Source organism: Emys orbicularis, chromosome 4, assembly GCF_028017835.1.
Source record: "Emys orbicularis isolate rEmyOrb1 chromosome 4, rEmyOrb1.hap1, whole genome shotgun sequence".
Classification (NCBI taxonomy): domain Eukaryota; kingdom Metazoa; phylum Chordata; order Testudines; family Emydidae; genus Emys; species Emys orbicularis.
Window position 1 is genome coordinate 154,081,385 of NC_088686.1, and position 12,428 is coordinate 154,093,812.

The 12,428-nt window shown below is 52.4% G+C and overlaps 1 protein-coding gene across 1 annotated transcript in view; it reads right to left on the minus strand.

Annotated features, from left to right (window-relative positions):
* Nucleotides 1–8,157: 8,157 nt before the first annotated feature.
* LOC135877943 (zinc finger protein 665-like) overlaps nt 8,158–12,428 on the minus strand; it is a 28,615-nt gene continuing 24,344 nt past the window's right edge. Inside the window, exons 5-6 of the mRNA XM_065403465.1 lie at nt 11,722–11,749; nt 8,158–9,681 (exon numbers count right to left, since the gene is read on the minus strand). Of these exons, the coding sequence (XP_065259537.1) occupies nt 8,158–9,681; nt 11,722–11,749 (1,552 nt within the window). The remainder of the gene's footprint in view (nt 9,682–11,721; nt 11,750–12,428) is intronic.

A 12,428-nucleotide genomic window follows, 5' to 3' on the forward strand; every position in this document is an offset into this window, starting at 1 on the left:
AGCAGGAGGAATTATTATATATTTATACCAATTTTATCAGCATTTATTCAGACCTGTTTGGGTCCCAGTCTCCCCAAAAGGGGGGAAGGGCTCTTTGGGCTTGCTGGGTCTGTCCCCCTTCCAACATTTCTTTTTGGGGAGATAAATACCCTTCAGCACCTTATAATCTTTCCTGGCCCTGTCCTCTATTTCTCCCAGCATTGTGCTGTCTGGGTGTGCACCTATCAGGGCCATATGAATCATGGGGAGAAACCCTTGGAGCAAGGCCTGTTTAAACTCATGAGTGGCATATCCAGGTTGTTCAGGTGCCCTCAAGCTGGAATGTTTAAATTCCATCTTCTTTCTAGCCACATAGCTTTCTGGCCTTTCCCCTGCCCATTGCTTCTCTTGATGGTGTATCACTACAGGGCTTTCTTCTGGGAAGAGAGCCTTTATCATCTCCCCTGGCAAATTAATATGCCTTTGGGCATCATTTCCAGGAGGGATCCCTACTTTAATATCATATGGGAGCCCTGCAAAATCCCTGGGGAGCATACATTCCCTGGCTAAGGCCACCACATCTGTCAGAGTGAGACCGGGGGTGTCAGCTATTCTCACCAGCTATCCCAAGACTGTACTCCAGTTTAGTGGGCCCACAGATTTCCCTGTGGCCCTAACCTGGTCAGGGGAGAAGGGCATGACCTCTGTTTGTTTGTTCCATCTGAGATTACCCTCCTGGGAGGCCAATCTACCATACCATGGTGTTTACTACTGGGGCTATGGGCAGGGGCTTCTGCAGCTCTTCCAGTGTTTGGAGCAAAGAGCCATATGGGAACTCCTTGAAAGGACCCAGGAGAAACTCATTAGAGTCATCCCTTTCATAGCGTTAATAAGGAGGCTGCAAATCAGGGTCTTCTTCTGACCCATCCCCCCTCCCTAGACTACGAGACCTTCTGATCGCAGCCACTATTCCCCTCTGCCCTCCCAGCTCCACTCTGAGGGCATAAATATGTCTCTTACATTCCCCATGGTCTGCCTGGGTCTTACTCTGGGTATTCTTCAATAAGGCTCTAACCACTGTCTTGCTTTCCTCTGTTGGCTTTTTCAACTCGTATACGTCCTGCTCCACTCTCTCACTATCACACACTTGCTTCTGCATTGCCACTGTCTGTGCTGTCTGAGTGAGGGTTGTAGCCCTGAGGGTGTCTGACTCTGCCTTTAGGCAAGTTGTTTCTTTTTCTCTCTTAACTTTATCTGTGTCTAACTCATCCACTCTTGCCTTTAACTTATCTATCTCTGTATCTATTACTATTGCTACCACACACAATCCCTGCAATGCAGCCTTTTTCTTCGCCTTAACATATGGAGTTTCCCATGCTGATCCACATTTCCCATTTCTTAAAGAATGCCCTGGGACTGGTAGAAGCTTCAAGCTTCCAGAGACCATTACCATATTGTGTCAAGCTGCACCGCAAAACCATTTCCAACCTTTCCAGATGTCCCCTTTCCGTCTGTCATATTTTCTCCCTCGACCAGGCTACCAACCTCAGTCCTAAATCCCGGTAATGGAATATATCCGTAAATTGACTTGCAGACTACAACATGGGAATTACAGGTTGCGACCCTGTCCCTCCATCCTCTAGTCCCTATTGCAACAAACCACTCCTGGGTGGCTCGCCAAATCTGTCACCTGGGAGTATCTGAACCCAAACCTATGGTAATTTACAATTTTCTCTCTAGGCGATTTCAATCAAGGGAGAGGTCACAGCGCCTCTGGCTGATAAATCAGTGGTACAAAAAAGAGTGTTTTCACCCAAAGCTCCTTCTTTATTGAGTCTTAAGCACACATGCATATGCAATAGTCTAGAGCGCCCCAGATATAGTTACCCAAAGTCTGAAATGGTTTTGAGTGGCAACAGCAGGTTTCAGGTGATCAGCCTTCCTCCTAGCTGCAGGGGAGTAAGATGTCAGCTCCTTGCTTGTAGAAAAGCTTCTTCTAACTGCTCCACATTGCATACTCTTACTTATCTTTCAATAGACTATTCAAACAAACCACATACTTTCTAGTAACCCCTAGTGGGCTGACTATTCTCCTAGCATTACCAAAAGCAACTCATCATTTTATTTATCAGCAAAGCAGATTTTAGTCATAGCAACAGCGAGGAACTCACAACCAGGAATCCACACGCCTTCCCATTTTCAGGAATCTGTTACTTTCTCTAGTCTTATTCGCAGAGTTGCAGCTGTGCAGCAGTTTTGCTTATGCAAACACAAATTATTCCTGACAGAGGTGTTTCCGCTTTCAGTCAATGGTGGCTGTATACCCCAAAATGTCTCCAGTTATGTCAAGTTCAGTTCTCTAATAACAGGGCAACCTGACCTCAATTTTTTTGCTCTGCACAAGACTCTCTTTTGTGGCACTGGGGAGATGACCTGGTCTTTCTGTACCTCAGTTCCCCATCTGTATGGGACAGGGAGGTTCTGAGGATAAATACACTAAAGCATGTGAGGCACTCAAATACTCAGAAAAAGGGATGGGTACAAAGGTATAGAGGGATATAAATGCAAAAGGAGGGATTGCTGGAGGGGGATTGTAATGGAGTGAATGTAAGCGTGAGACTGGTCTTGCTATTGTGGGGAACTTTCCTGGCTTCTGCACTACCCCAGCGGACTAGGATACCAAAAGGATGTGAGTCCTCACTCTAACTTGCTTTACCGGGAGGCCTGCTTGACTCTTCCCATGAAGGCCTTCCACTCTCCCATGAGGCAGAGTCCTCGTAACCCTGACAAGGCTGGGCCCATGATTCCTGGAAAGCTTAACCTCCAGTCTTCTCATGGTCATTTAGAATGGGGCTAGGGTGTTCTCCACACCAGGCATTTCCCTGACCCCCTGATCACTACATTAAGCTCAAAGCAAATTTATTAAACCGCAACTGTAAGAGGAATAAGGGGAAATGGAAAAGGTTAAAGGAACAAAGAATCTGTCCTAGGGGCACGGGGAACACCATAGACAAGTTCACAGTCTCTTCACAGTTGTGGGCGAGGGGGTCACTGTATGGGGAGCTGCTCCCCTGTCTGTCTAACCCCCAGGCATCTGGAGTCCGCCTGCACTCAGACATCTCTGCCCAGCCCCACCCTCCTGCATCCAGACCCGCACCCCTGCATGCAGACCACCTCCCACTTAGTTCCTCCACACTCAGACTCCCACCCCAGTGAGCCCCAACCAGCTGAACCCAGACCCCCGCTAAGCCCCATCCTCTCCCACACCCAGACAACCCCTGCTGAGCTACAACCACCTTCACCTGGACCCCTGTGCAGAGCCCTATTCCCTCGGCACCTGGAACCCCACAACAAGCCCCTGCACATCCAGATTCCCCACATACATGCCTCCCGACCCCTGACTGAGCCACCGCACCCAGATTGCCCCACACAGCACCCTCTCACTCCACACTAAGCACCCCACACACACACACACACACTTGGATCCTGCTGACCTGAGTCTGCCTGCTCCACACCTGGAGCTGGGCATGCATGCAAGACTCTGTCCCTCTCACTTGCTATCTTGTTGTGCCTGGCATGGAGGGGCAGGGCCCCGGGATGTTTCTGGGGCAGGGCCACTCCTTGCATTGTGTCAAGGCTGGGTGCAGCCTCACCACTGAGTCCATGTCCCGGGAAGGGCAGGGGGCTGCAGGGTGATCTCCCACCTCCGTGCAGCCAGTGTCCTGTGCTCCCCACTGCCATGCTGTGGGGATTTATTTATTTACAGACAAATAAAATATGCAGAATTTTGCAGAATTTTAAAATAGTGTGTAAGAATTTTTTTTTTTTTTTTTTTGGCACAGAATTCCCTCAGGAGTATTTTTACAAGAGGAGACTGGAAGAGCTTGTCTTGTTTAGCCTAATAAACTGCAAGCAGAGAGGGGATCTGATTGCTTTCTATATCTACACACCAGGATGGCAAACACCGGGGAGGGAGAAGAGCTATGGAAGCTGAAAGTCACATTGACTCAGGAAGAAATGGGGCTAAAGTGGCCATGACTAAATGTAAATTGGAAATTAAAAGGTTTCTCACCATCAGAGGAGTGAGGTTTTGAAACAGCCTCCCAACAGGAGCAGCAGGGACAAGAAACTGAACTAGTTTTAAAATGGAGCTTGGATTATATGACCGGGTTGCCCGAGAGAGCTCGGGACTGGACTTGATGACCCAAAAGTTCCCGTCTAATCCTTTGTTTGTCCCTGCACTGAGCCTGGGATAAGGCTTCTGTTATCAGACTAGCACCAACCTCCGTGAACAGTAGAGAGAAGCACAGGGGGTGATTCTGCAAACTGGGCTGGAGCTATCGGAAATGGCACGTTTGCCATCAGACATGGCATCCCCAGTGTGTTAACAGGAAAGGGCACCAGTCAATGGGGACCCCGGATCATGGACAGTGTCATGGAAAGGAATTATGGGGGAGGGAGGAGGGAATAAGCATGGGGGGTGGTTGATGGTGCCTCTCCATTGGATGGAATTTTAATCCAATTCAGCCAATCCCGTTTAAATGCACCTCTTTAGTTAGTTTTGATTAATTTTCCTGAGTGTAGACAAAGCCTTCGGAACTTTGGACAATCCCACCCACATGGATGAGAGCAGCGCCGCTGTGTTGCTCAGGGCTGGGGGGGGGGGGGGAGAAGGGGAGCGAAAGGGAGACTCTTACTCTACTTCATATTGCCCTAGCTATGCAATCAGTTCTGGATGTCAGCCAGCCAGGGAGAAGGGTTTCAGCTGCTCCTGGACAGAGGCAGGGAGGTAGCTGGGCGCTCCATGGGGAAGCCAAGAGATGCCACACTCAGGTCATGCTGCTGTGGAAGGATGGGGATCAGAAACATTTTGTTCACACAGGCGCTAGCTGCATACAGGAAGCACCTGGGCTACAGCACCTTTGTCCTTGTGGAAGTAATCTGGTCAGTTAGTTGTGTGTATAGGGCTGTGGGAAGTAAAACCTGCGGCTGAGACAGTGATGTCACAGCTGAGGACTCAGGGACTGTATGGATCCAGCTACTTTGTCTCAATGTCTCCTTACCAGTTCGGAGGACATAGGACCCAGCAGCTTCTGAGAAGAAAATCAAGACAGGGATCAGAAGTAACGGAGAGTAAAGGGGACACCTCTAGTTGAATAGTAACGGAGTTCAGTCATGGGTTTACTTATACGTAAGACTTTGTTAACCAAGTCCAGAGTGGAGGTGTGGTGACTGGGGGGTTGTGGCAGTGGCCTTCAAAGAGCACCAACCATACTTATCAGCGAGTCCCCCACTCCTTGGGACCGCTACCTGGGGTGTAGGAACTCTGGGGCCGTACGAGTTCTCATCGTCCCTCCCTGACCCATCATTCAGGAAGCTGTTGAGTTTGGATACAGCATAAAACTTTTCCTTTTTTAAACTACCAATGTTGCTGTTTGTATGTAACCACTACTTCTTAAAGCACAAACCCCTCTGGAATGAGCTAAAAGACTTCCCTGTTAATCAAGGCTGGAGCAGGTTCATCAGCTGCTGTGTGGGCCAGTTACCACGAGAGGGGGCCAGTGTGCTGCACTGATCAAATGGGGGGGGGGGTCACACTTATTTGAAAACCTAAACATGGGGGGTGGGGGAGTATCTGTCAGTGGAGATGGGGCATCTCTTTCTCAAAGCTCCACTCCAGCTCAGCCAGGAGTTTGGGGGCTGGAGGCAGAAATCAGCGTGGGAGATTCTCTGGCCTCTAACCCCCTTTCTACCCAATAAACCCCAGAACCTTGTGACATCTACTGTTGGCCTTTTTGCAGCATTAAAAATGGACCATTTTCCCTCCTTTTTGTTGCTGCTCCAGGACAGCACTTTGCCATTCCTCCCATGGCTCCTTCAGAACCTCTCGTGAAGTACCTGTGCCAAAGCCTTGTTAAAAGTTGAAAGAAATGATGTCCACTACTTCTCCTTTAGTCACTATTTTATTGACACACTCAAAGAATTCTAACAGGTTAGTGAGGCATGGTTTCCCTATGGGGAGGCCGTGCTGGTTAGACACTAGCATATATCACTATCTTCTAGATGTTTGGTAACTCTATTTTTGTTTATTGTTTCAACCAGATTTAACAGATACGGAGAGGTAGGGCTCACTGGTCTGTAATTCCCGAGATCTCCCCAACAGCTTTGGTAAAATCACTTGCAAAAGACATACATAAAAGAGAGTCTTTCACCACCACACTCTGCATTGATGTAGGGATTTCTAGTCGAGGAACTCAAAAGCTCCTTACTCACAGATGAATCCTCACTAGCCCAGATGGACATGGAGAGGGGAAGTCAGTGGAAGGGCTGCCGAGAGAACCCAGGAGTCCGGGCTGCCAGGCTCCTGGCCTAATCACAAAGATGCTGCCTAGATTATCGTGTTAGAAAATAAAAGCTTTTCCCAGAAAGCAGTTCATGCTTACAGTGAGGTTGTCTGTGTATCTGTCTGACAGCAGAAGGAACGAATATCATTCCCTGCCTGTGTCTGCTCCACAATATTTTGTCTAGCCTAGGTGCTCTCATTATAACTGCACATTAGTGATGGGAGCGCTTTTAAAACTGGGACTGCTAGACTGTATCGAACCTGGGATTCCTCTAGCCCCGTGGCTTATCTCTGACACTGGGCTAGCACCAGATGCTGCAGAAGAAAGTGAGAGGAATCCATATTTGGGATCATCTACCCACATGAATGTCTCATCCTAAATCACAATAGCTAGAGATCACCTTAAACCCTGGAACTTGAGGTTTAATATCCCTTCCAAACCCACTTCTTTATCATTTACTATCATACAGGTCTTGTTAGGCACATAAACATCCAGTCCCTCTTTGAATCTGGCTACGTTCTCAGCTACAGCAGCATCTGTGGCAGGGAGTTCCACAATCCCGTGTGGAAGAGTCCTGAGGAATTGGTGGAGGGCTGGAACCCAGCTCTGCAAAAGGACAAAGATGGACATGCAGGTGGCAAAAAAAGGCGAGGGACCAGCTAGAAAAGGAGGCTAGACACAAAGATCAGGAATTTGATGAGCTTAAAAGTCTCTAGTTTCCCTCTATAGCTCTTTGAATACAGGAAGAGGCTCTCAGTCTTTGGCAGCCTGGTGATTAGGGCTTTGCTGACTTCTTGAGCCAATCATTGGATTGAAGCTTGTGGAAACTGTCCATTTCTTCCCACAATTACTTGCCTGTCTCTTCGCTCCTTTCTGATTCACAACAGCACCTCACCTTTCACCCTGTGGTTAACAAAATCACTTAGCAGTCTTCTTAGTCATTAGACCCCAAAGCACAATCTCTCATTTCCCCTCCTCCTTAATGACAGAACTCCAGAGGAGTCCGCAAAATGAGTTTCGTTTCAGTGTCATCAAAGATTTGCTAAAGAGGAGAGCTGTACAATGGTCACCTAACAGAGAGAGTGAAAGCTCAGCCACTTGGGATATGCAGAACAAGGCTGGGCCAATACACCGTTCAGTCAGTCCTGCATTGGATGGGGAGGCAATGGAAGCAGTACATGTAAGTGATGTAAACCAGAGACTGTCGTTGACTGTGTCTGTGCAGCACCGGGTGTGACAGGGCCCTGATCTCGGTCGCTGTGTGTCTGTGCAGCGCCCGGCACAACTTGTGCAGCGCCCGGCACAACTGGCCCCTGATCTCGAGCACTATGTGTCTGTGCAGCGCCCGGCATGACGGGGCCTGATCTCGGTCACTGCGTGTCTGTGCAGCGCCCGGCACAACTGGCCCTTGATCTCGAGCACTATGTGTCTGTGCAGCGCCCGGCGTGACGGGGCCTGATCTCGGTCACTGCGTGTCTGTGCAGCACCTGGCATGATAGAGCCTGATCTTGGTTTGCCTCCATGTGCCATGGCTGGATCCTGCTTCCCTGATGGAAGGGATCAACCAGGGCCACCCTGATGCAAGATAGGCTGGGATCTCCAGCACGTCCATGGGGTGTCCTGGTGGTCTCCATATTGGGTCCCCTAGCTCGGAGGGGAGAGGGGGGAAGCAGGGAGGGGTCCCAGTGTTGCCCTGGCTCCTGGGGATCCCCATATGGGGTCCATAACTGGAGATGGGGCTTGGTGACCCCATATGGGGGGCACCCCAGCTCAGGTGGGCCTGCAGAGTCCCAATACAGGGCCCCCGGCTCAGGTAGGTCCCAGCATAGCTCCCCTAGCTGAGATGAGTCCTCTGGTGTTTGCTGAAGGCTGAGCTCCAGCAAAAGCTCTTGCCGCACTGGCCGCACTGGTAGGGGCGCTCGCCGGTGTGGGTGTTCTGGTGCTCCAGCAGGTTGGCGCTCTGGCGGAAGCTCTTGCCGCACTGGGGGCAGCGGTAGGGGCGCTCACCAGTGTGGGTGCGCCGGTGCTTGATGAGGTGGGAGTTCTGGCAGAAGCTTTTGCCGCACTGGGGGCAGGTGTAGGGGCGCTCGCCGGTGTGGGTGCGCTGGTGCTGGATCAAGTTGGAGCTCTGCCGGAAGCCTTTGCCGCACTCGGTGCAGCGGTAGGGCCGCTCCCCGGTGTGGGTGATCTGGTGCTTGGCCAGATAGGAGCCCAGGGCGAAGCTCTTGCCGCAGATGCCGCAGCGGTGGAGCTTCTGGCCGGCATGCGTGCGCCGGTGCTCCGCCAGATTGGAGCTCTGGCTGAAGATCTTGCCACACTCCGGACACTTGTAGGGCTTTTCGCCGGTGTGAGTCACCTGGTGCCGCAGCAGCTTGGAGCTCTGGCCGAAACTCTTGCCACACTCGGGGCACTTGTAGGGCTTCTCCGCCATGCGGCAGCTGCGGCGGTGCTCAGCCAGCCGGCAGCTCCAGAGGAAGCTCAGGCCGCACTGCGGGCAGCGGAAGGGTTGCTCTCGCTGGTGGTGTCGCAGGCCGGCACTCTGGGCATAGCCCTTGCCGCACTCAGAGCACTTGAAAGGCTTCTCCTCCCCGTCGGCGCTGTGCCGCATGCGCCGGTGCCGGGCCAGCTTGGCGCTCTCCAGGAAGCACTCCCCACAGTCGGAGCAGGTGAAGGCCTCGTCGCCGGCGTGGGTGCGCTGGTGCACTAGCAGCGTGGCGCTTTGGTGGAAAGCCTCCCCGCACTCGGAGCATCGGTAGGGCTTCTCGGCGCTGTGCTGGCTGGCCCGATGGGCAGCCAGGGCGGCACTCCAGCCAAAGCCCTCCCCGCACTCTCCACAGCGGTAGGGGCCTTGGCCGCCGGTGTGGGTGCGCTGGTGTTTGGCCAGGTCCGAGCTGACCACGAAGCTGCGTCCACACTCCAGGCAGTGGTACGGCTTCTCACCAGTGTGGGTGCGGCGGTGGGTCACCAGCGTGGACTTGCGGCCGAAGCTGCGCCCGCACTCGTCACAGCGGTAGGGCCGCTCCCCGGTGTGGGTGCGCTGGTGGTGCACTAGTGTGGAGCTCTGGCTGAAGCGGGCGCCGCACTGGTGGCAGCGGAAAGGCTTCTCGCCGGTGTGGATGCGCTGGTGCTCCAGCAGGGTGGAGCCACGGCTGAACTTCTTCCCGCACTCCGGACAGCTGTGGGGCTTTTCGCCAGCATGAGACTTCTGGTGCTCCAGCAGCGATGAGCTCCAGGTGAAGGCCTTGCCGCACTGGTGGCAGCGGTAGGGCCGCTCCCCGGTGTGGACCCGCTGGTGTTTGATCAGGTTGGAGCTCTGGGCAAACCCTTTGCCACACTCGGAGCACCGGAACGGCTTATCCTCTGCATCGCAGGCCTGCTCACCCGCACCTGCATCACGCCATCTACCCTGTGGCCTCTCAGAGCTCCCGCAGGAATCGTCCCCTTCGGAGCGGGCTGAGAACGGCCCTTCTGGCTCCCCATCGTCGTCGTCCGGCTCCTGCACATCGTCAGCCTCCTCGTCCTCACTCAGGGCCCCGTCATCTGGCAGAAGGAAAAGAGAGAGGGAGTCCAGACACACGTCAGTCACGCCCAGGGGAGGAAGTATCTAATGGGGAGGGAGGGCCTGGCACTGAGAGTCATAGGTGTCAAGGCCAGAACAGCCCACTGTGCCCATTGAGCCAGGCCTCCGGCCTAACCCAGGCCAGAGACTCTCCCCCAACCATTCCTGCCGCCAGCCCAGTAACTCCTGGCTGAGCTGGAGCGGAGCTTGGAGGAAGACACCTCTAGGGTTGGTCGGGAATTTTAAAGGTGCAGTCCCAGGGCTCGTAGGCTTCCTGGAGGAGCTGGCAGCTACTGCAGTACAAAAAGTAAATAATAAAAAGGGGTCATGCAATGAAAGTGAAAGGCAGCAAATTCTAAACCTTTTTCCCACGGTGTATAAATAGCCCATGGAACTCATTGCTACCAGATGTACTGGAGGCCGAAGCTTAGCAAGACTCAGAGCAGGACTGGGTGTCTGTGAGGATAACAGGAACATACAGAGCTACTTAATGCTAACGGCTTGAGCCGATCTCTAACTATTACAGACCACGATAGGATCTAACATGGCGGCAGATTAGCCCCAATCTGCAACTGCAGGTTCTCCCCCCTTCCCCTGCAGCATCTGGTGCAGGCCGCGGTCGGTGATGGGAGACTGGGCTGGACAGACCTGGGTGCTGATCCGGTCTGGCGACTCCCTACGGTTCTGCTCCCACTGCAGTTTCTCTTCCAGAATTCCTCACCTGTCAGGACAACTCTCAGCTCCTCCCGCTCATCTGAGTCGGCGTCACATAGCTCCTCCCCTCGCTCCATCCACGAGAACTCGGCCGAGTGCGCCATCGGGAAGCTTGGGCATGGGAAAAGAAGACAGGAGACGGCGATTAGCATGGGTGAGACACTGGACCCCAGATCGAGGCTGGTCCCCGCAGGAGACCCGGCACCCAGGGGGGAGCTGACAAAGTTGACACATTTTTATTGTGAGCCATAAATCCGTGCCAGCTCAGGCCTTGAAACCACCGTCACAGGGCAGCTGCCTCTTTAAAGGGAGATGGGTCTCGGCCCCACCCAACTGTCCCAGGAGGGTGGGGGAGGAGGAATGGAAAAGGCCATGTGACCCAATCAGGCCTCTAGGGCAGATAAGGAAGAAGCCTGGGAGAATCAAGGCAGGAAGGCGTGGGAGGGGGATTGGCGGGGCTGTAAGCAGTGAGAAGGCTGCTGCAGGGGACACCAGTAGAGAAAAGATTCCAGCTCGGTAAGGGGGACTCCAGGCAGAAGGCCTGGGAGTGCCTGGATGAAGAGTCGGGAAGGATGGATATATAAACCTCAAAATATATCAGCTTCCGACTTAGACGCTTAGGGCTTTATTTTGTAGCCGTTTATGATAACAAGCCAGCCCAATATGGGAGTTACTGGTTACGAGAAAGCCTCTGAGAAATTCCTGAGGAAAGAGAAACTATGGCTGCAGGGCCACCCCACGCCTCAAGGGGGAGCTGTGGAGGCAGAGACCATTATACCCCCCTACAACGCAGCCTGATCCTTTATTATTATTATTATTATTGTAATTTGCATTATAATCGCACACAGCCCCTGCCCAGAAGAGCTTACAGTCAAAATAGACAAAGGGAGGACAAGACACTAGGCACAGAGCAGGGAAGTGCCTTGCCTAAGGTCACCCAGCAAGCCAGTTTTAGAGCTGGGAATGAACCCGGGTGTCCTGTGTCCCAGTCCATTAGATCCCATTGACTCTCAGCGCTGCACATGGATTAATACAGATGGATGCTCCACCCTGCACTGGGCCCCCGTTATTTCGAAGTGGGGGTCCACACAGGTGTAAGGGTCAGATCACATGATCAGGGCCCACACCTGTAGTTAGAACCTTTCCTCTGTGACTCAGGCTTTAGCTACCTTGGGGGTTAAGCAGCAATTCCAGCCCCGGTGCAAACCTCCCATGTAAACCGGGGAACACGTTGTTTCCATAAACCACCAAGATTTGTATCAGTTTCACTCTGCTTCTGAGCAGGCTCCATCAGTGCAAATAGAGGGTCTCTGTCTACACGGGATGAGGGGCAGGGGGCAGATCATCGTGCGCTTAACAACAAGTGCCTTACAATGAGCATTTGATCCCTGAGCTGGGAGGCTGCTTTGGCCTGGCCCTAAGGTTAAAGATGACTGAAGAGATTATGGCGCTTCAAATCCACGCCCTGCACAAGGTAGCACTGACCAGCCCCTTTGCATGGTTCCCACGCAGCTTGCGGCGGCTGGAACAAGGAACAAATTGCAGAGACCGGGACAGGAAAAAATGGGGAAGAACAAACTGTTGGCTGTAAATAAGTTGGCCCATAATTTTGCCAACCCAAGGAGTTAAAAAATGACGAGTCAGGCCCCCAAAATATCAGCGCATCTTAAAAATGGGATTATTTTTATATCGCTACATTTTTTTCATTCTGCTTTTTGAACCTTTAGGACCCCCACCCCCAAACTACAAGGGCTGGAAATATACTCTCCCCCACCCTCCCCACCAACATAAAAGCTGAGATTCTCCCATAAATACATGGACCCAGTTGCTGG